General features: G+C 41.7%; 1 protein-coding gene across 2 annotated transcripts in view; it reads left to right on the top strand.

Annotated features, from left to right (window-relative positions):
- Positions 1-22,195, top strand: part of SHANK2 (SH3 and multiple ankyrin repeat domains 2) — a 364,507-nt gene extending 342,312 nt beyond the window's left edge. For both annotated transcript variants that reach the window (XM_064452904.1, XM_064452902.1), the window contains 4 exons: positions 1,741-1,871; positions 3,199-3,310; positions 4,421-6,833; positions 17,982-22,195. In XM_064452904.1, the coding sequence (XP_064308974.1) occupies positions 1,741-1,871; positions 3,199-3,310; positions 4,421-6,833; positions 17,982-18,555 (3,230 nt within the window). In that variant the 3' untranslated portion in view covers positions 18,556-22,195. The remainder of the gene's footprint in view (positions 1-1,740; positions 1,872-3,198; positions 3,311-4,420; positions 6,834-17,981) is intronic.
- The last annotated feature ends 2,057 nt before the right edge of the window (positions 22,196-24,252 follow it).

Here is a 24,252-nt window from a genome sequence, read left to right as displayed (position 1 = left end):
TTTGAATACATGTGATGATTTTAAGAATTTTTTTCCTTTTCTCCTTCCGCTGGATGATTTTAAACACACAAAAATAAAGCAGACCAATGAAAAGAATTGAATGCTAACTTCAATTGAAAAGAAAGAGCAACACTACTCTTGTGAGACAGTTTTCAACAGTGTTCAGCTTACTGATTCTGCTCAACCTTTCCTTTCCTGCCTGCTCCCTGACCCTCTGTGACACTGAAATATCCACTTCTAGGACAACCTTCTTCCTAACCAGAAGGCTAAAAGTTCTTCCCTCTCTTCTTCTCCCATTTAAAATATCATCCTTGCATCAGCCAGCTCTACTGTTTAGAGGGATCAAAAGCTCTTTTCCTCCTGCCTTATTCCCATCCATATTCATATCCAGGGCCCCGAGTGCGCTGCTCTCCAGTGAGAGGTAAAACTTATATCCCTAAATCTGATACTTGGCATAGCAACACCATCTCTAGACCACCAAAAACCTGGGGTTTTTAAGTCTGTAGTATCCTAACGAAGTAGCTATCCTTGTTTGCTGAAGCAAATAATCAGTTGGGAGGTGGATCTAATTGCTGACAAGTAACATTGCTCTGACTCACGTTGTGGAAGCCTAGGAGCCAGGCTGAGGTTTTTCGCTCACATGAATACCACAGGCTATATATCTAATCCTTACTTTGGGGAAACTTCAAAGGAAAAGACACTAAATTAACATGATACAGCGCAGTCTGCGCTTTCTTAGGAAAGCGAATGCAATGGAAGGCGTAGTAAGGAAACCTGTTTGTATGATTTAGGTTTGCAGTCTAGTACAGGTACAAAAATTGACCGATTCTGCTGGCTTAGGCTAGTCATTTAACTTCCCCATGCCTTAGTCTCGTAGTAGTAGAAGCTGCAATAAAGGAGCTGTCAGGCTCTAATTAGTTGATTCTATGGTACTGTGAGGTCCTCAGTCTGAGGGAGTAACTTTATATATTAAATACTCATGAACCTTGTTTGTGACCAGAGTTGGAGACGGGGCTAAAACTAACGCTCTAAACTTGGGAAGATCTTGATTAAAGTTTTCCCTATATTTATGATGACATCATGTGGTAGATCAGAATCCCAAATCCAAATGTTGACGTTCCCCTTCAGATTTGGACTTTGCCTGTTTGGTCTGGGTCTGACCACAACTAAATACATTCCCAGTTATTAAAATTCAAAACACATATAGAAGATTTATTTAAACAAATGCTGAAGTTATTAATGCTAATCCAGTAATCCGAGAGTGTGAATAAATTAGGATGTGATTACTTGAGGAGAATAGGCATAAAAGAGCACTTCTGGAGTACTTGTTATTGTCCAAAATATCACTGAAATTCTGATGACTAAGTACAGTCTGCTTATCTCTATTTGAAACAGTGCTGTACAGATTCATTATTTCTAAAGGTCTTCTTTCCATTTCTATATAGATATTCTCCCTTCACATTTTGAAGGTTTGAAGAAGAGGATTGTTTTTCGAGTCACACTAAGTAAACATTAAATGCATGCAGGCTTAAAACTAAAGCATGCATGTTATGTAGCAGCAATAAAAAGTGCTCGGCTTGCACGACTTATGATGCTCAAGCGTTGCCTTGTTAAAATGCCAAAAAAACTTTTTCTTTGCATTTTTTTGAAAAGTAAATCTCTTCCTTTGACCTTGCAATACTTAAATTTTCAGTTTTTGGACAAATGATATTTATTTTACTGAATACTTTTATATTACAGATAAGGTGGATGAAATAGTACCAGTTTCCAAGCCATCAAGAATTGCAGACAATGCAACTGTGGACTCAAGAGTGGCAACTATTAAACAGCGGCCTTCTAGTAGATGTTTTCCCTCAGCTACAGATATGAATGTGAGTGGTAGCTATGAAGTACTGCTTTCACTTCTGGAACTGTTTGGAGGGGGTCTTTTGGCAGCGTGCGGGGCGTAAAACCAAAGGGAGTTTACAAACGTTGCTTGAGATGCTCATTTTACTTTCATTACCTGGTAACTCTAAGGCATGGTCTACTCTGTATTTCTAATAGTTTTTTAACAGAAGAGTCTACTTACTCCTATAAAACTTTTCTCGTTATACCCTTACATTTATTCTGAGACCGTCACATCAACAACATTGCTACCTCATTGTTACTCAAACAGATGTGCACTTGCTCTGCCTGTAATCTGAGCTGGTGAGACGCCAGTAAGTTCTGAACTTGAAGGTGTCGGTACGACACTAAACCCAAGCTAAAAAACTTTGCTGGAAGTCAAGGAATGCTATTTCAGTTTCATCACCAGAGTTAGTGCAGCCACACAATTTCCACTAATGTGAAGGTTTCTCGTACTGCAGTTTTTTATTTTTCCTAATGGCATACGTAATATCTTGATTAAATAATACATGATGATGTGTAAGGAAAGAATTGACATTAATACTATAGCACATATTAAAAATTTAAACTCCAGAACTCTGAAACTGGATTACTCATTTGCAGAATTTGCTCTTACAGAATTCACATGTGAAAAAATAGTTGGTTTTATTGCAGTTTAGATGTATTTTTCCATTACCCGCCCTTCCAAAAGACCATCAGTCCTGATACAACAAGCACTTGGCTGTACGCAGCAGCTCGGGATGGAGGGAAATTAAGGCTACTCTAAGAGGCAGAAAACAAATAGTTTTGTGAGGACCCACAAGGAGGGACAGCTGAGTGCACTGGGGTTCAGGCGGCGTTCCCAGCCCCCAGCTGAGATGCTGACTGCCAGTGTAACCTTGCGCAAGACACCCTGACTCTGTGCAAGAGCAGGTCTGCGCTTCAGAAGAGAGCGTACAGCTTGGTGCAGAGCGACCCTTAACGTCTATGCAGTGTGTGCCTGGGTTCTTGGGAAGAATGAAACAAAACACAATTGCTCATGCTTCGTTTTTCTTGCAGCACACAAAATGTGCTGGAAGCTTAACATGTTGCTTTGTAAATAATTTCAACTAAAGCCACTTAGAGCTGTTGTCGTTTTAATAACGTGCAAATAAAGCCCAGCCTTCCCTTTCTCTTCACCTCCTCCCCAAAATAATGCCAAATTTGTTCTTTTCCATAAGAATTTTAAGTGAAAGGGAGAGTGGATTAGCAGATGTGACAGAAGAGTTATTTACATGTGAGAGAAAGACTTGCATGCTTTAATGCTTGTGGGGTTTTTTGTTTGCTTTTTTGTAGTCCATGTATGAGAGACAGGGTATTGCTGTGATGACGCCCACTGTACCAGGGAGTCCTCAAGGTCCTTTTCTGGGTATACCTCGGGGTACAATGAGAAGACAAAAATCTATAGGTAAAATGCTTCTCATGTATAGTTTGCTTGTGCATTAATCGCATACTTTTAGTAACTTTGCTTCTTTCTTAAAGCATATTTTTCCAACATCTTTACCTCAGTGAATGACTGTTTAATTTGTATACAAAGTTCATGAGAAAAGAAGTCTGTGTGTAAGATGATTTCCACATTCTGCTTTGATGGCAGTAGGCAAGTATTATGGAATTATAGTTTAATTCCTTTCTTCAGAATGTTCCCTCTAACCGGGGAAGGCAGTGAGAAGGAAAACGAAAGATCAGTACAAGCCCTTTGCAATGCATCACCTAGGGCAAAATGTTATTCCTTTTTTCTTTGTTATTGAGGCAAAAGTGGTGTAATGCCATGGAGTTTACAAAGGAATCCCTATCAATCAAATGGAATAAAATTCACCTCTTCTTCATTCCAAATGATAACAGTAGATGATTTTACAAAAGAGAAAAAAAGAGCAGACCAGATTTGGGCTTGCTTTGTTCTTGGTAGGAATCTTAGTAGTCATATTTATCAATTTAGAAATGCATTATGCTGGTGTAAAATTAGCATCTAAATTATCCCAATATTATCCAGTTTATTTCTGTTAAAAGCCGTATTTGTAATAATGTAATGTCATCTTTTGAGATGAAACATCATTTTTTCCCCAACAGAATCCTCGCAGTCCCTTTGCTACGTTTCAAATGCATCTTAAAAATTCATTAGATTTCTAAGTTGCATTATTATATGCATTTGTAGAGTGCTAGAGCGAGGCATAAGCTACTCTTTTGCACAGAATGTCTTCCCTGTTCAATAATTTTCAAAGAAAACGTGCTTCTCTACAGCTACCTTGATGACACATAAAACCAAAACATTTTGTCTACACATCAATGATCACTTTAATTAAAATTCTGTAGCAGCCTTTTTAATTCTGGCATCTGGGTCTCTGGAAGGTCAACAAGAAAGAATGCTTATGGTAGGAATCAACCAAAAGACCTCTTTCATAATTTGCATATGCCTCATGTCATGTGGAATGCACCCTGGCATTTGAGGTTGGATATAGAAGTAATAAAATACGAGGGATCCCAGTGGAAGACTGTTTTAAATATACTTTCTGGTTTTTAGGAATAACAGAGGAAGAACGGCAGTTTTTGGCTCCTCCTATGCTGAAGTTTACCAGAAGTCTTTCAATGCCCGACACCTCTGAAGACATCCCACCACCACCACAGTCCTTACCTCCTTCACCACCACCACCTTCTCCCTCTCTGTACAACTCTCCCAAATCCCCGACATCGAGGAGCTATGGAACTATTAAGCCTCCGTTTAATCAGAATTCAGGTTCAAAAATTTCTTTGGTTAGGCCTGAGAATGTGGGAACAATGATAAGGGACAAAGGGATCTATTACAGACGAGAACTGGACCGATACTCTCTGGACTCGGAAGACCTGTACAGTCGGAGTGCCGCATCTCAGGCAAATTTCAGGAACAAGAGGGGTCAGATGCCAGAAAACCCATATTCTGAGGTTGGGAAGATTGCAAGCAAAGCAGTTTATGTGCCGGCCAAACCGGCGAGGCGGAAGGGGATGCTGGTGAAACAATCCAATGTTGAAGACAGTCCGGAGAAGACCTGCTCTATTCCAATCCCAACAATTATTGTGAAAGAGCCATCCACCAGCAGCAGTGGGAAAAGCAGCCAAGGGAGCAGCATGGAAATCGATCCTCAGTCCTCAGAGCAACCTGGTCAACTCCGACCCGACGATAGCTTAGGTGTCAGCAGCCCGTTCGCAGCAGCCATTGCTGGAGCAGTGAGGGACAGGGAAAAGAGGCTGGAAGCAAGGCGTAATTCCCCAGCCTTCCTCTCCACAGACCTAGGAGATGAGGATGTTGGACTAACACCACCAACACCACGTATGAGGCAATCTAAATTTACCGATGAAGCAATGTTTAGTAGTGAAGATGGTTTTAGACAGCTTATGTCTCCATCTCCGATTCCCGCGCCTAGAGAGCCTGAAAATCTTTTTAATAGCAGTGAACCCAGCAATCAAAGTGATTCAAGGACATTAAACGCTTCGTCCAAAACGAAAGGTACGGAAAACAGTACAGTGGCAGCTAAGTCCACGAATGCATCCAGCTCAGATAATTACGTTCACCCGGTCACAGGAAAGCTACTAGATCCAAACTCACCGCTAGCCCTCGCTCTCTCTGCCAGGGACAGAGCCATGAAAGAACAAACACAGCAGATTCCGGGCAAAGGAGACGCCGTTAAAGCTGACCTTAATAAACCACTTTACATCGATACAAAGCTGAGACCCAATATTGAAACGACTTTTCCTGTTACTGCTACCGTCACTAGGCAAAATACTCGCGGCCCATTGAGACGGCAGGAGACTGAGAACAAGTATGAAGCAGATGCAGGGAAAGAAAAGAAAGCTGAGGAGAAGAAAAACATGTTGATAAACATTGTGGACACTTCGCAGCAAAAGTCAGCTGGCTTGTTAATGGTTCATACTGTGGACACAGCAAAGTCAGATGATACGCCCGAAGATGAAGAAGAAAAGAGAGCTGAAATGGAACCGAACCCGGAAAACTCGCCGCCAGAGAGGCCAGAGGGGACCGAGGAAGCGGAAAGTGAGCTGAATGTGCCTGCTGCGCCCGAGCCACCGGCATCTCCCTGCAAAACCATCGTAGCAGCGAGCTCTGTCGATGACCCTGTCATCTTGCCGTTCCGCATCCCTCCGCCACCCTTAGCATCAGTTGATATTGATGAAGAGTTTATTTTTACTGAGCCACTACCACCCCCCTTAGAGTTCGCCAACAGCTTTGACATCCCCGATGACCGCGCGGCTCCGGGGACGGCTCTAACAGACTTGATTAAGCAAAGGAAAAATGGCACGCCTTCACCCGCACCATTTGCCCCCAGCCAGTCAACAAATTCCTTAGACAGTAAAAAGCAAGTGGGTCTTTCAAACTGTTTGCCTGCCTCCTTTCTGCCACCCCCTGACAGCTTTGATAACGTCACTGACTCTGGGATTGAGGAGGTAGACAGTCGAAGTAGTAGTGACCATCACTTAGAGACAACCAGCACTATCTCAACGGTGTCCAGCATCTCTACCTTATCCTCGGAAGGGGGGGAGAACGTGGATACTTGTACCGTCTATGCAGATGGGCAAACATTTCTGGTGGACAAACCCCCAGTACCTCCTAAGCCAAAAATGAAGCCCATAATCAACAAAAGCAATGCACTTTACAAGGACGCGCTAATTGAAGAAACTGTAGACAGCTTTGTTATTCCTCCTCCCGCTCCGCCCCCACCTCCGATCAGCGCACAGCCCAATATGGCTAAAGTTGTTCCCCAAAGGACATCTAAGCTATGGGGTGACGTGACGGAGGTGAAAAGCCCAATTCTCTCAGGCCCAAAGGCTAATGTTATTAGTGAATTGAACTCAATACTCCAGCAAATGAACAGAGAGAAATCCTCAAAGCCAGGGGAAGGATTGGAGTCACCTACTGGAACAAAAGCTGCAAGTCTCAGTACAAGGTAAATGTGATTAACCGAATAATTTTCTAATAAAGGCTTGATATATTTTTTTTCCATCCCTTCACTAACTTCCCCTGTAAATCGCATAGATTAAAGAAGAATGTACTCTCTATTGCATATGTTGGCTTAATGAGTAGTCTATGACAAAGTTTTACAGAGGGGAAGAATTTCCTACATTGTCAACGTTTCTGTAGTCTACGCCATGGGACAGGAGCTTTCTCAGTCTTCTCCACCTTCAAAGACAGTTTCCACAAACTGTTCAATTGTTTTGGTGTGAGTTACTTAGATTTATTAAGTAGTACTTTCCCTTTAATTTTTTTTCTTTTAAAATGTGGTGACAATTTATTTTTTGCTCAGTGCCATAACTTATTTTGGCTTCAAACAGGTAAAAGAGTGGTTTTGCCTAAGCTTGCTTCACATTCACTGTGTGATGTCGTTTGATTCATGCCGGTACCTCTGATAATCCACTTTATCATGGCGTATAAAGCTATCTTAGAAAAATCACTCATTGAAATCACTTTGCACTATTCGTGTTGTTCCTAGAAAGTTAATTTAACACCTCTACCACTTAGTATTATGGGGTTTAAGTTCTTACTTTCTATTGCACACGATTGTTAGTGAACAGTCTCTGATTTTACAGGTTCAAGGAGGTGGCTTAGTTCTCCCAGCAGCAGCGTCCTCGGTGGTGGGGTGCAATGCCATTGCATATAAGTAGTCTCTGAAAAGTACTTAAGTGATAAGCGACTTACAGTAGTCAGACACCATTGAGTAAATGTACAAGTAATTGTCATTTTTGTCACACAAATGTCACATTTGTGTGGAATATGGATACAATATGATGAAATCCATGCTTATAAAAAAAAAAAAAGGTAATTTTGTTAGTTCTGTTGACAGCCTGAGGGTTTTTTTTTTGTGGTGTGGAATGGTTTCGCCTTACGTACAGCAGCTAAATGTACCTTGTACTGAAGTACTGAACATTGTTTGGCCTGGACTGCTCCATAGAAATGCATAAATTTTTGCAGAAATGCAGTGCTGACTTTGTTCTTTTTTTAAAAAAAGATACCTTCTAAGTAAATTTTATTCGAATTATTCTGCTGGATAATTAATAACTCAGCCTTTGAAAAGCTACCGTTCTTTGCATGCATGAAGATAATTTGGTTTTAGGGGAAGGGTGGCTCTGTTAATTGCAAATGATTGCTCATTCAGAAAACAGCGGGATCAAAAGCCTCAGCATCAGGCAGTTATATTATTTCCTGCAAGACGGAAGTCATCAAATGTGACAGGGAGACACAGAGGTTATGCAATTTTTAGAATGAAGAGATGGAAGAAAAACACTGAAATTCTGGAATTCGTGTCAGTGACACTTGACTAAACAGAGTAGAAATGGAGTTGTCTGTACAGGAGAAGCCTTAATACCTGAAAACAAATACAATGAAAACTGTACAAGAAAAACAATATTCTGGCTGCCTGATGAAGACAGTCTTTAAACAAAGTTAGCACAGCAACTGGACACTATGCATTTGAGAGTACCTCAGGCAAGTATAAAATCAATACTTGTGCACGAAGCTTGAATTTACATAAGTCTTGTCTTGCAGGTGACTCTGACAGTTTCATTTCTTGTTATTTTTCTTACGTCTTCAAGAACGCTATTTTTGCTAGACCTTGATCATCTTTCTTGTTATGCCATCTGAACATGTCGCCTCTAGCTTCATATGTATAATATTATTTATCATCTTTTATATTTAAACTGATACTTATTTCCAGGTTACAGTAGAGATCTTTAGCATCCCTATTTTAATAGAAAATAACTGAGGCTAGCAACTACAAAATACCGTAAATATGTCAAAATATTATCATTACTGAGAGGAAAATGAAGACTAGAAGGACACAGAGATGCATCTTTTTTGTGAAAAGACTTTTAAACAGGTATAAGGCTGGAAAAAATTTTGAAAAACTAGTATGTCACTTCATTGGAGGAAAGCAAACTGTCACGTAAGCGAGAGTAGTCCCATATATGTTACATTTTAGAGGAAGATCAGACTTGGACAGGGTTAGAAAGTTATGTTGCTGTTCTGTCCTTCAGCTTTTTTAATTCTTACAACTCGGCTTTGGCAAATTACATGGTCTTCATTAGGGAATACAGAGACTTAATCTGGAAACAAAACCACACAAAGCATTATTTCAATGTGGCTGAAATCCTACTTCTTTCCTGAGAAGTAAACCCAAACCCAAATGGGCGTCTTGGCGAACTAGAGCGAGGATTTGGGGATATAACAATACCGAAAGACCTATGAGGTACTAAGTAAAAAAAGTTGACAGCGACACTGAGCAGCAGAACTCTTGGCTGCCATTTGACTGTGGAAGAAAATGACACCTCCACAGCATTCCCAGTGGGAACGGAAGGTAAGAGGGCTGTATTTTGTTCCCCTCTTTTTTCAAAACTGATGGGATTACGTTACTTTTTTCAACTGAGGGTCAGGAAATTAGGTGAACTGAAGGTACTAAAAATGATCAGAAAGGGGTACTCAGGATTATTTTTTAACCTAAGTAATAGATCGGAGACAGCAGAAGAGATCCAGCTGTCTACAGATACTAAAAGTACATTTTAAAAGGTGCTGCAGGCAACTCCTTTTCATCTTGCCAAGCGTGGGGTAGAGAGACGTAAATTGAGAAGTTCACTCGTAGATTGAGAAGTCCCACTTGTAAAGGAGGGGTGGTTTGTTAGGTGGTGCCCGCCTGGCTGCGCCTGTGCCCGGTTCCGACTGCCCTGGAACAAGGCTGGCACCTTCCCCTCTCTCTCAGCTTAAGGAGCTCCCTGTTCCGGGGAGGACGAGAGAGGATTGATTTCTGAGCTTGATAAAGGGTGTGAAAGAGGGAGGAAAAGGCTTAATAGCAAAATTCATCACAGTGGAGAAAACGCTCCTATTTCTTTTTGTTGTGCTGTGGATGTTTATGCCCTGAACTGTCTGCATTAAATTTCAATTCTCTTCTCAAAGGTGCCTGCATAAAAGCGATGGATGCATGGTAAATGCTTCCCAGACAAAGGCTTTTTTTTTTACTGTAAAACTCCTGCCTTGGCTTTTAAAAAGTTAAATAAATTACAGCCTTTCTAGCCCAATTGCACAACTGACACAATTTCTTACAAAGCTGTCAAATATTATGACCAAGGAATACCGTCTTGCCAAAATTCTGAGTATTAAAGCTAATATTTAAATTCTAAATCTAAAATTCTTAGTGTGTCTTGATTTTTTTCTAATACTGTAAAGCCTAGGGCAACCAACTCTACAGCTTGTAGCCCTTTTCTGTCAGGTAGCATTAGAAAGGGAGCAAGGAATTTTAGCTCACGGAAAGTGTGGATTCTGCTAATTTAAAGAAAAACTCGTTAGCTCTGCTAAAGGAAAAGTGATAAAAAATGAGTGCGCCTGTTCCTATCCTTCAGCCAAAAAGAGGTATCGGGAAGTGTTATAAATAGGAACATTGTTCGCAGGCTCGCTTGGGTTATGTTCGCAACACTAGCAGCCTGATGAAATTAAAAATATATGTTTGCTCATTGGGACATATATGAAGTTATAGCGCAGGTAGCAATTCTAAATGTCACTAGGAGTTATGTTTGCACAGCCGGTAGACCTACAGCTGTAGTTCACTCATGGCAATTGCCTTGTTGTTAGGGTAGCATAGAGGTGAATTAAATTGTAGATAGTTGGGTAATTGCTTGCTACAGAAACCCGTAAAAATATCTTCTTTCATGTTTTTGATAAATGAGGATTAGGAAGAGGTTGTTCTACAGTACTGAGCAACATTTCTCTCTCAATTATTACATTAAAAAAACGACCTGAGACTTGCTTTTTTTCTCTGTGCATTGGTTTAGCAATAATTTTACACGGTGTATTTATAGTTTTCCGTGGCTCTTACGGAGACAACGAGTTTCAAGATTTTTAAATAGAGCATGGAAATGTTTGACTGGAAACCATCTGCTTCTCAGCGGCAGTGACCAGCCATGGGATAGGAAAAAGGAGGCTGGTAGGGGAAGGAAAAAGAGGAAGTGGAAGGATGTGCTTGCCTACTTCGTACTAATAAAAGCATAATTAAAAATTTTGATCAGAATCATAGAATCACAGAATCGTTAAGGTTGGAAAAGACCCTTGAGACCATCGAGCCCAACCACTAACCCAGCACTGCCAAGTCCACCACTAAACCATATCCTCAAGCATCACGTCTACCCTTCTTTTAAATACCTCCAGGGATGGAGACTCCACCACCTCCCTGGGCGGCCTGTTCCAATGTTTGACAACTCTTTTGGTGAAGAAGTTTTTCCTAATGTAAGAAGGTTCTAGGCCAGAGCTAATTCCACTCCCAATTTTGGCCATCGTTTACTTTATGAGATTTTGGAGACCAATCCTGGTGAGTGAGGTTTTTATCTGGTCTATCCATGTAGTCAGGCCACAACATCCAACTGTCGCTTCCTCCATTTCTGCCCATCCTTCCTTACGGAAAAGGCTGAGGGTGTTTGGATACAGGGCTCCATTTGACCCAAATACCCAGGGCTAAAGCCCTAATGATGAGCTTTGGTCGCGATTCCCATTTCCGAGTATTGATACGCACAGGAACAGAGGTGGGAAAACCCATCCCGGGGGAGCCCCGCAGCTCGGCAGGTGACGCTCGGCTGTCAGCAAGCGGAGCAGGGAGGACGGGAGGCGTCACGGCACTATCGGCCGTGATGCTATAAATATAGCGGTGCTATAAATTCACTTGAGAGGCTACTGACTTTTATACAGAGCTGATAAAAGAAATGGGGAGAAGACTAATGCAGGGGTTTCTGTCAGGTTAAGAGAGGAGTGCTCGCTCTGTCTGTGAACCCGGCAGTCGCTTAGCAACGTAATGATCAAGCGCAAGCCTGTGAGATCGACTGAATAATGTCAGCGTGATTAACGCAGAATAGACCCAGTGGCTGCTAAGGAGAAAGAACACAGCCCCCAGTGAAAACAGCAGCCTTCCACCACAACTCCGGTGTATAATAAGGAATAATGATCAACAACTGCTCCCGCTCTCTACCATCACCATTCCAAAATGATCGATAGCTTTGCCACAGGGAGAAACAATTTCTGTTTCAAACGGTGCTTATGTTTCTCCGGCTGTGTTTGCACAATGTCTCCATGGCTTCTGTGGCAGGTTGGGCGTCACTCCTGCTAGTGGGAAATGCTCGTTATAAACGTGGGAGTTACAGAGGATGCTTAACCGTGCAGGATCAAGTCCTCTAGGAAAAATAACCTGTATTGCGTTGGCATAGCAAGTTTTAAAAGTGAAACTGCCTGTGGCCAGGGGTTTTGTCCATCTCTGAATTTTTCTTTCATGACTATCTGGAAAAGTTCCCATTTTTTCACAAACAGGTAAGGCAGAACTGAACTTGGTAGCGAGTCCTGCGTAGGGAGTGATCCTGCAGTGGGTTTATTGTAAAGGATGTTTGGATTTCGCAGATTATGAAATATGTATCTTGTGGGATAATTCTCAAGCCTTGATTTTTCAGTTTACTGCTGCCCCATTAGATTCATTTCATTTCGTTAACCGTTTGTCAGCCTATTTCACAGGATTGCTTGCTTTGTCAGTAATTTCTGCAGTGTTTCAGTCATTCCATTTTGTCATTTTTATTTGCTCTCATGACTGCTGTTGTCAGAAGAGGGTCATGCTGAAGTGCCATAAAGTAAGTGACAACCATAAAGTGTAGAGTATTCTATGTTGTACATTCTGCTTCTTCTTAATCCTCACTCATTGTTATTGCATTTTAATGATTTTGGTGTTGACTTTGTTACAAAGTGCAATGTGGATTAGATCGTCCTAATCCAGAAATGGTAGCCATTCTAAAACCAGCACTAGGATGTCACCTCCAGTGGAAATAAAAGCCACTTACATCAGAGAAATATTCACCAAATGGGTTTATAACATGAGCACGTAGGACCAGATACTTGGACTTATGTCGAGCACCTGATAAAGGGCATGATTTTTCAAATATGCCCAAATTCTGCTGGATTTTTGGGGGGTGTTTTGGGGTAGGCGGAGGGCTGGGGAGGGATGATTAGCGCGTTTTTACACAGCTATGTGAGGTTCAAAGTACAGACAAACTAGCCCTTGAAATAATCAATAACCAAGACCCGCTGCAGTCATCACCGCTGAGTCTTTCGTCCTTGGAAGCTGTTGGATTTCCCGCTTTCTCCATCCAGCTTCCCTTGACCTCTTTCCCTTTTTCGCTCTCCAAGGAGAGCGGGCTGAGGCCGCCTCCTGGTCCTCTGCACCTCGCCAGCGCCGTTCCCTCACCGCCTGGTTCCAGACATTTGTGCCATTCGCATGGAAACTGTTGCTCTTGAGCAGACTCCCACAGACCGTAGTGATGATTCCTCGCTCCAACTGAACGGTGTTACTTGCAACAGACACTAATCATTTCTCAATTCTTCTCGCTAAAATAACGCTATTATAAAAAGCTCTGTATCCTGCCAGTCATCACATCAGCCCTTGTTCTTAATCTTCCCCCAAAATAGCCGATTATTTTCTTACTTTCCTACCATACAATTTTCCCTTGATGATCCAAATATAAAGTAAAAATATTATAAGTGATGAAGGCAAAGTTTTGGGTTTGTGTGCTCTCAAAAATCTATAAGAAGTTAATTTCTCGTGGTACCTCTGTACAGGGCCTCATTTCACTCATTGGTCCTCTTGGTTAGGATTTTTTTTCTCTGACACAACGGAAGAGCTTTTTCAAAACCAACAATGCTTTAGTCAAGTGGCAGTATAAAACAGTTCCCATGAGAGCATAATGGTTTGGGTTTTTTTCACATGGGAGGCTCCTAGGAGCTGCTGCAGCGTGCCATCTTTCACTGATTTGCTTCCGATATTAAGTTAACAGTAAATTTGAATCCTCAAACCTAATTTAAAATCTAAAAGAATTCCTTGCCTGCAAGCTGTGTTGATGGTTTTATACGTGGGGGCCGCATCATTGCGACATAGGAATTGCATATTGTGATTTTAATGTGAGGCAACTTAATGGGCGTTGCAAGCAGTGCGGTCTTACAGCAGCCAATGCTTGTGAATTGCTACCATATGCTGATTCTGATAGAGCAAATTTTATTTAAAATAATTATCAGACTTTTCACCTTTTTGAAATGAAATTTGGGTTTAGGCAGGTTTAATATGGATTTAATATGTTTAGTGTAACAGATGATCAAACAAGGCGTAAGAAATTGCTCTTATTAAAAATCTGGAAAACCCACAACACAACAAAAACATGCCTGCTCTCCAGCTGGAATGCGCTTGCTCCTTATTGACCAGGATAGCAATTAACCGTGAAATGCGAGACAGCTGATGGCTTCGAGGCTGTATCTGCATCACAGATTGAACTGGAGATGTCATAAATTGTAATTTAGGATGCGCAGGAGTTACACAAATATGTGTGGCTTTTCCCTTGGATTACAGTTAGAGTACAGCAGTCGCTATGACGTGCCGGAGTTGATATGGCAGGTGAAAGAAGGGAAAAAGGAATCCTGGAATTAAAGACTTGGAACTGAAAGCCTGGAAATGCAGCTGTGGGCTTCAGCAGACTTGCGTGACCTTCACAAGGCTGGTAGCAGAGCGGGCTGAAGCACAGCAGCTGGGAACCGAGCGCAAACTCAGTCTTGCAGGTTGCCGAATAATTTCGCAGGCAGCAGTGACCTCAAGCTGCTGCGGCTAAAACTCGTCCTAAACTGGACCGCTGTTGCAGCGGTGGGGCCAGGTGCCGACTCACAGACTTGCCTGTGGTCCCGAGCGTGCAGTAGAACTCATAACTTTCTTGAGGAAGGTGAGTTGCTGTAGGCTTAAGTCTGTTAATAACTGCTCTGAGCTTTCTCATGAAAGCGTTAGTATTTATAAAAGCTCAAGTACTGACGTGGCTTTAAACTGAGCTGGTATCGAACCCCCATTAATCAGCTAAAATAAAACATGTTCTTATCGTTGTTCCAGAGATGTACTTTAATAGCCAGTAGTCCTGAACCTATGGCTTGAAAAAAGCAAGATGCCCACAGATCTTTTAGTATTGCTGGTAGCCATGCGAAGCCATTGCTGTGCTCCAGGCTGACGGGAAGCGAAGTACAGCGTTGCCCGTACTGCTTTGCTCCCCCGGTATTTCTGCCCGTGGGTCTGAGGAGGTGACGCAGCGCTAGGCTGAGGACTACCTAAAATAAGAGCACACAGTTTACTTGCGGGGATTTTGTTTTAGTGGCTTAATATACCTCCTTTAAAGGGACCATGACAATGTTTTCCCAAACAAGGATGGGCAGGGAGTCTGTGAAAGGAACAATGCAGGGAAGATGCAGCAAAAGTGAGTTACAGAGCAGGGGCTGTACTCTGAGCCTGGAGGTGTCAGTCAAGGCCCAGAGGTGATCTTTCAGCAGCTAGCGTAGCAGAGGAGAGATTGTCACCCTCCATTTGGTATCGCCACAACAGCTGTGAGTACAAAACCATCATTTCTAGTATTTGCAAGGCAGGAAAGTTAAGTTAAAGGGTAATTGAAGGTAAAGAGATAGCGAGACATTTCCACATTGATATAAAACTCATCCTTCTCTTCTCGCAACCAGCGTTGTCCCAGCCTTTTTCCAAGCAGGTTTTTTTTTTTGTTGATTTAAAATTACATCATGCCTTACTAAAGCGTGTGAGACTCCTAATGCTAAGTTAAAGTAGGTAGAAATAACTCGCTCCCCTTCATTAGTAGAATTTAATAGTTTCTTGCCATAGGTTTTTTATTGGTAAGAACGCTTAGCTCCAGCCCTGGAAGACAATGAGAGCCATTAAGCTCCAAACAAATCACAGGAAACCCTCAAAACCTCGCTAAGTGTTTCCTTCCTTTGTTAAATTGCAAAGACGTGAGTGCGAAAAGTATTGTTCCTACTGTGTTTTAAATGAAGTACCGATCTTTCAGCTCGCAGAAAGATCCCCCTGTTCCCATTGAAACATATGGAACAATTTGTGGGAAATCTGGGGTTGCTCATGTGAATAACATGTACGTTCTCCAAAAAGTTATTCTTAGAGCTTTTCTTAATACCAGGGTATTGGAGCTTTATTTAATAAGACTCACTGTGATAGAGGCACGCTCTGAGTCTTGGTGCAGCAGTGCTGTAGGTTACCTGATGTCCAGGTTTGCTCATTACGTGCCAAAGCCGCAGATGGGATGCGGGGAGTACGTGTCTAACAGGGCTCAAACAGCCAGCAGCAAACCAAGGAAACACGGAGGTCTCCAGTTCCGTACCACCAAGACTGCAGTAAGGCTCATAGAAGAGAAGGGGATTAACAGCCCGATATCGTTGCCTCGGGTCAGCTGCCTGCGTTCATTTTGGTAATGTTTGAGTACCTCTCAGGGGGAGCGGGTTAGGGTAGGTGATGAGGAAATGCTGGTACCACCATCATCTTATTTAAAACTTCAACCACTCTTGTACTCAGGGTGTCAAGTCACCCCCCTCCGTGGGCGTTCACCGCCGCGTTGCGCCGGGGAGCAGGTGCAGTGGCCGCGCTCTGCAGGAAGGAGCAAAGCCGTCACGATTACCTAGGGCAGAGGAGCAGGAGAGGGCCTCTCGTTTATAAAGCAGATCTAGTGATGAGGGGCATACCTCAAAGAGAAGGGATGTGGGGTTTGACCCCTGCTGCGTGGATCATTTTTGGTACTTCATTTGATGGCAATTAACACAAAATCTTTAAGCAGTGACCTAGGAAGGGACCACAGTTTCTTCCATAACGGCACTTCAAATGTGGGGGCTCCAGACCCACGCATTTTCTTTGGCTCTGTGAGGCCTTTTCTGCCCAGTGTTGGATCTGCAGTGTTCGCGAAGGCATTTGTATCTGACGTCATGCACCCAGGTCATCTTCAGTTCTGCCCAGGCGTGACGGGTCAGGCCTGGGGGCAATCTGGCACTCGGATGCAGACGGCTTCCATCAGGGTCTGGGTTAGAAATCGAACTACAGCACCCTGCAGAACGTCCTCTGGAGGCCATAGCATCGCTTCAAGGATAAACAAAACCTTCCTTCGGCCTGGAATTGCCTGAAATGAGTTGTCTGAAGGTTTTCCTAGTTGGCAAGGTATTTCAGAAGTGGAAAACTCTGGAGCTTCAGGCACCCAAGGGTTCAGTGGAAGGTCCTGTAGTGCACACGCTGACCAGCAGTTTTCTCATGAGAAGCAAGGGCTGTGGAGTGAAGCATTTTATGATATGAGCAGACCTGAACCTGGATCTTCTGCTTCTAAATTTGTTCTATAGCCAACAGACAAAAGCAGACGCATCTGCTCTTTCACCCACCCTGCCAGCCTCAGCATCAGAGCCAGCCTCTCGGCAAGTTTCATGCCTGCTTAATTTGTCATCTGAAATTTCCTTTAGGCAAGAGATAGGTGCCGGTGACTTGATCGCAACTACATCACCTCTGGGCACACACAGCAACAAGAATTTTGTCTCCTTAAGTTTTGTAGTGAAACTGCCAAAGTAATTTCTGTGTAGAAGGAAACGGACGCAGAAGCCTCTTTATATGCCATAGAAGGATGGCTTCATTTTTAAAGCACACAGAGACCAGCTGAAGAGAAAAGCAAATTGGAGGAGCCTGTTCTGTGCATGAATGGGAATACAACCATACCCTAAAATTCACTAAGCAGATGCACAAAGATCCAAAATCCGAGTTAATAATATGCTTCCAATACTTCCCATAACTACTATTGCTAGCTATGTTATCTAACAGAGTGTAAAACTGGTAGGTTAACACTAAAATGAAGGCTCCCACCCCTCCGTACAACAAAGGGAAGATCAGCTCCTGATTGCACTTCATGGGGAGCACAAAGCCCCCGCGTACTTGGTCCACTCGGTGTTTCTCATTTAACCGTGAGTTAATTTGGTGTAACCTTAAAAAGGAAGAACGTGCTTTTCTGAACTGCTCATAGGCAAAGGTTTTGTTTTAATTATGGCTTACCATTGGTGATCGTTTTACGGGAAAGGTTTAACGATACCGTCTTAGTACTTTTAACCTGGTATTGCTCATTAACCAATGAAAACATTCAAGCATTCGGAAACCGTATTTACCACATGTCGATATGGACAACCTTGCAGCCGGTGGCTGATGTAGCTAACTTTCCATGTCTGTTTGCAATTTCAGGAGCACGGAAGTCATGAGTACTGTCTCAGGTACACGAAGTACAACAATCACTTTTACTGTCCGACCTGGAACCAGCCAGCCGATCACACTGCAGAGCAGGTCCCCAGACTATGACAGTAGGACCTCAGGAGCAAGACATGCTCCAAGCCCTGTGGTTTCACCAACAGAGATTAATAAAGACATCATGCCTGCTCCTCTGACTGCTTCTGCTTCAGTTTCATCTCCTTCTCCGACTTTGTCCGATGTATTTAGCCTACCCAGCCAGCCCCCTTCTGGGGACTTATTTGGCTTGACCACAGGGCGCAGCAGGTCTCCTTCTCCCTCAATATTACAACAGCCAATCTCAAATAAGCCTTTTACAACTAAGCCTGTCCACCTGTGGACTAAACCAGATGTGGCAGATTGGTTGGAAAGTCTAAACTTAGGTGAACATAAAGAAACATTTATGGACAATGAAATAGATGGCACTCATTTACCAAATCTACAAAAGGAAGATCTGATAGACCTTGGAGTGACTAGAGTTGGGCACAGAATGAACATAGAAAGAGCTTTGAAACAGCTGCTGGACAGATAAGAATAGCTATTTTGCCTCACAACCTTCTGTTGATAACTAGAGATGGGCTGGTACTGAAATACCCCAAATGCCTTGTCTGTCTGCGAGTGCCAGCAAAATTGGGGGGGAGGGGGAAAACAGTTTAATTCCTGGTACTCAGGTAATGCAGACTGTACGCGACATGCCCAAACATAAATCTCAGTATGATACACGAGTGGGGCCATTTTATTTCAAAGTTCTGGGGAGATGCGAGAGAGAGAGAGAGAGAAACTTGTTAACTTCAAAAATATTACCGCTTGATAATGCCCTTCTGCTGGAACCATTACGTACCACTTTTCTTTCAATTTAAAATTGCAAGCATTTCATATTTTTTTATTGAAAAGCACCGTATTCTCTCCTTGACATTCAGTCTCCGAGCAGGCTTTCTTCCCCAACCCTTGGTTCATTTTAAGAGGACAGATTGCTTCGTTACCGTTCAAACCCCTTTTTATTAGTAGCAGAGGTACAGTATTAAGGCAGGTAGAGGAGTTCATATTACTGTTTTTTATTAGTTTAGCGCTCTGATTTGTTGGCAGTGAAGCTGGTTGTTCTGCTGGAATTAGTTCAAAGGTAACCTTGCTCTGTTTTACCTGGTATTTCTTTATTTCTGCAGTTATACTTAGCACTCTTCCAAGGTGACAGAACAAGTTCAATACATGCTCCATTGGCTTGACCTGTAAGACGATGCAGACGTTGCATAAAAACCGAGGAGGAATGCACACTTAGAGGTACAACAAAATGAAGCTAGTTTGAACCTGAGACCCCCAGTTTTCAACCAGCTAAACTACTGCTAAGTCGCAATATGAACTCAACGAGCCAGTAAACATTCGGGGTTATGTACAGACGCATCTTTTGGACTTCGCAGTCACATACTCAAATATGCCGAACCCTGAGAGATGCTGTTTAATTCAGTGAGTGGTAAGTGCTTAGCTATTTCGAACATCAGGCCAAGAAGGAAGAATAAGATAGATGAATGTTCCCATTGAAGTCAGTGGGAAGGTTGCCAGTATTTCAAGTGAGAGAGGGATTTCAGCCTGTTAGCAGAAATGGCACTGTTTCAGCCAAACCAAACAAAACAAACAACTAAAAAGGTTAAAAAGGTAACGCCGAGATGGAAGGAGGTGTATGGTGTCTCGGGATGCATGTGTTCCAAGGGCCAGGAGAAGTGGGTAGCGATCCAGTTTCTCATTTGTCTCGCTATGAACAGGCAGCGGCTCCTCGACCAGGAGAGCAGACCGAGCGCTGCGGGGGGAGCTGGACGCTGCCCGTCGGCCTCCGCTGATTTCTTTGCACGGCCGTTAGCGAGGTCGCAGGGTCGGTGCGCGCGCCCTGCTGGAAACAGGCTGGGGCTGAGCACGGGCTGGGCCGGGGTAGTAGAGCTTGAGAGCTTTCCAGGAGACTTCAGTCAGCGGGGGGAAACACGCAGGTTCCGTTAATCTGACCTTTTTTTTTCTTCCCTTTTTGGTTTTTGGTTTGGTTTTTTTTGAAAGTTAACAAATCTCTCTCTGCATGTTTGAACTCCCCTTGTAATTAACACCTCTTAATATCTGTGAGTTTTGTAGGTCTTTATTAACATAATATTCAAGATGTTCAAGGTGGGTAAATTGTGTGTGGATGGCTAGACTGCCTGCCTACCGTACGTTCAGGTTCCCTTCCATTTTGCGAGGTACCTGAACTTTCTTTCCTTGATATGGTCCTTGACATGGTCCAGCCTATCTCTAATTTTTTTATTGTGATTATTTTTGCTCACGAACAAGTGTCTAATTAGGTCTGCAACAGCCCTAGTATGAGTACATAAAGTTTAGCATTTTAAATATCTTTCTTTACTGCAAGTTTAAATAGTTGTACAGATAGTTTATAAGCACAATATTTTAAGAAAATAAGTGGCTGGTCTACTGGGCAGCCTTTGTGCCACTTCAGTGCTAGAAAGTTAAAAACAAAAAAAAAAAAAAACTTTTGTGGTTTACTACTATTTCTGTGGAATAATTATAAAGTCTTGACCTTTTTAAAATCAACCTCATTTGGATGCATCTGAACCAGCAGAGCTGTGTTATATTTTCTATCTTTGCTAGAACTTCTACAAAGGAGGATGAATATTTCTTCAAAAGTGGTTATAGTTACCAACGCATTGGATACTCGTAAAAAGCAACTTATTTAGCCTCCTGCCCCCTTTACGGAACAACAAGTCTTTTGACTTAACATCTGTTACTACGCTATATTTGTATTTGAAAGTTCCAAGTAACCTTGTAATAAAAATCACGTACTAAGGCATTTTACTTCCAAGAGTACTGAATTTTTCCATAGGTGGTGTAGAGAACGGCAGTTTCATTCAGATAGTCGATACAGGCAACTTGAGGCCATCAAATACTTTACGAAGTGTAAAAATGGTAATTTAGCCATCGTTGTCTTCCATTTGGTGATACGACAGAATTCAGTAAATAAACCACTAATGCCATGCTCTTTTTTTTATTTCGTTGGGGACAGGTGATATTACCTCTATCATATGTGCCAGAAAATACATTAGACAATACGGTAGTAAAAGAAAATGTAGAAGTTGACTTTTAAGCTGCTTTTTAATCACAACCTTCTTGTCGAATTTACGTTGAACAAGTGCTGACATACACGGTAAATTACAGTTGACGGTAATCCCTTTCTTACACAGGTGTGTTTCTTGCTCGTGCATCTTTTCAGGTACTGAAAGACTAGGTACAATAGAATTAGTAGAAAAGAGGTTTAACACATTAAAGAGCTAACGAAATAGTTTATTTTTACATTGTGTCTTACAAAGTAAAGGTAAGGAGACCTGAGAGGACCTGCTTTCACCAATAAAATGCACCTCTGCCAAGATGAATTGGTCTCTAGCTCTGTGACGTTTTTGCTACAGAAAGCAATAGTAACAGATACGACGTTGCCTCCGAGTATTTTCGTCACTCTGGAAATGTTGGGGGGAGGAGAGAAGACCCATTTATTTCATGCTACTATGATAGTGGAAAACAAGTTGTTAGAGATCTATGAAATACGTTATGATATTCTGGGTTTTAGGATCAACTTTTGTTTATATACTGTAATTTAAATAAATTGCATTTACATGCCTAGTTTCTGTAATATTTGTGTATACAATACCAAAATCTTACAAGATGTAAATTGTGTATAACTGCACAGACGCTTTTCCCGAGGTGTCTGAGAACATTTTAAGTTTAATTCATATATTATAAAATGACTAGATGTGACTGTTGATTTACAGAATTTACATATCACAAAAGTTAATTATTTGTGGTACTTAAGTTAATAAAAATAGTGATTTTTTTTTTCCTCCGTTCTTAAAAGCATTACCCAGTTGATCTGGCGATGATTATGTGTATGAGCCACAAATATTGATGATTTTTTCCATTACATTTTTTCTTTTCTTTTCTAGATATTAATATGTTTCTCGCTATAGTTTGTGTAACGACTTGTGTTCACGTTATCTATGTTGCTGTAATTTTTGTGCTTTAATTCCTCTTATTTTGACTGATTAAAAAAAAAAAAATCAAGCTCCTGTAACTTGCACTTTTCCCCAATCCTTAATACTCTTGTATGGCAACCAAAATTACTGTAAGAAATAAATATAATATTGCACTAAGGTTGTGGTTCTGATTGCAAACAGAGAACACTGTCTGAACTCTTATTAAAAGAAGGAAAAAAGTTGCCACAAAACTTGCAATCCGATGTTGCTGAAAGTGCATAAAATGCTTTAACAAAATGTAGCTCGAATTGAGGCAAAATAATTGATTTCTTGCCGGGAACAAAACATCTCCTTTTTATTTCTTCTTTTTGGTTAAAGCATTCTTTATGCCGAGCATTAGTTCGTGGCCTGAATTTCAGATTCATGTTTGAAATTTGGAACAGCAAAACTTTTCAGCAAGCGGTAGAAAAAAATGCGTATCTGTTTGCCTTAAGGTGGATGCAAATAATGACGGAGCAGGTTGTTTTGCCCCTGGCTGAGCGCGTGCGTGGGGCCCCGCGCCCTGACCTTCGGGCTGCCGCTCGGCTCAGGCGCGCGATCGTGAGGCTGTCCTGCAATTTGCGGAGGGGCTGGGGCGGGGGGGGCCGGCGATTTTGTAGGGCAGAGCGGCGTTCCAGGGGAGCAAAGGAAACACAGCTCCTTATCAGGCTTTGTGCACCTTGTGACTTAATTAAAAAAAAAAAAATGTACCAGCTGGGTGTGTTTGTACTGTGAACAACCAAGGCTTAAAATGGGGAAGGGGGAAAAAAAAAAAGGAAACAATTCACATCTTCTTTTGGCTTCATCTAAAAGTTTGTTTTTCTATCTTCAAATGGGGATGCAATGAAGAATCTTTTTTACTTTTATTTTCTAAGATATTGGAATAAATGCCTAGAACTGTTGCCATTGGGTTTCATATGGTCCTTAACTATTATTCTCTTCTCAGCTGTTGGTCTAGTTCATCATTTTTGTAGTTACCTATTATTTCTCTCATATTTTTCCAACAACGATTACTTGGCAGCTTTGTTTTGTTAAAAAAAAAAAAGGTAGAAGAAAAAAAAAAACCAGCCTCTTTTTAAAATTTTGGGTACTGTGGCAATGCAGTGACAAACACCTCTGTGTCTCAATAAAGTCAGGTATTTACAGTGCAAAACAAAGAATGCTTTGCAATTGTCAATGCTTTGTTGGTCAAAGAAATGAGAAGGTTCGGTCATCGCTGTTGTAGCGCACGTTGTATCGCCGTGTTGTGTTCTGTCTCGTTCTTGGTTCGCTGTATTTTTCTGCATTTCGTGGTCTTTCATTCCTTTTGTCCAAAACCATGAGAAAAAAAAAAAAAAAACAAAACCAACCAACCCCGTAGCTATGAGGGGCCGTCCAGACTAGCACGAGTGTAATGATGCTTCAGAACACGTGGTTTTAAAAACAAAACGAATGTACGTGCCTTATAATTTTCAACCTGGATCAACTACACTGTATGTAACGCAAAGAGCTTTATCCGCAAGGTATCGCAGTACCTGGCAGAGCTTGTAGTGCTGTTTGCTGAAGTGGGAGGTCCACGTCGCCGCGTTAGGAAAAAGGGTTAGAAAAAAATGAAATTATTTATAGCCTATTTCAAAACATTTTTGGCATGATGAGACCGATTTGACGTCCTCTATTCAATTCAAGTAAACGAGGGGGGAAGAAAATGAACCGCGACTGTTATTTTGGGTGTACGACCGTAAATGCTTGGTTATTCGTGTAGTTGACATGTACTGTATTTCACAGACAAGGTAACAATAATAAATAAATTAAGTGGACTTACGCTTTTAAGTCTGAAACAAACTGGTTCTATAACGCTGACATCTAGTGGAATTCGATGGAGATAGTCTCAGAGCAATATAAGATCTTTTAAAATATGTATTTATTTTAAACGATTGTCATTCTTTCTACGAAAAATCATTTTAGCGAATTTTTTTATTATTGTGAGTTGGCCTGAATATTTAAGTCAGAAAAAAAAAAGGCTGACTGTATAATTACACAAATTATACACCGGATGAGAACTCTTTAAAGAACTGTAAAGTGTTTTCTAGTTTATATGTGGTTATGTTTTATCAATTTTACGTTTTAAATGTTAGCATCTCCATACGATCCTTCATCTGCATCAAGCATGTTTTTTAATGAGAATATAGTTCTTGTCTCCAGTGCTGCAAATCTCG

The sequence above is a fragment of the Phalacrocorax carbo genome, chromosome 5, assembly GCF_963921805.1.
Source record: "Phalacrocorax carbo chromosome 5, bPhaCar2.1, whole genome shotgun sequence".
Lineage (NCBI taxonomy): Eukaryota > Metazoa > Chordata > Aves > Suliformes > Phalacrocoracidae > Phalacrocorax > Phalacrocorax carbo.
Note: the sequence above shows the minus strand (reverse complement) of the source record. Positions and strands in the feature narration are given on the sequence as shown.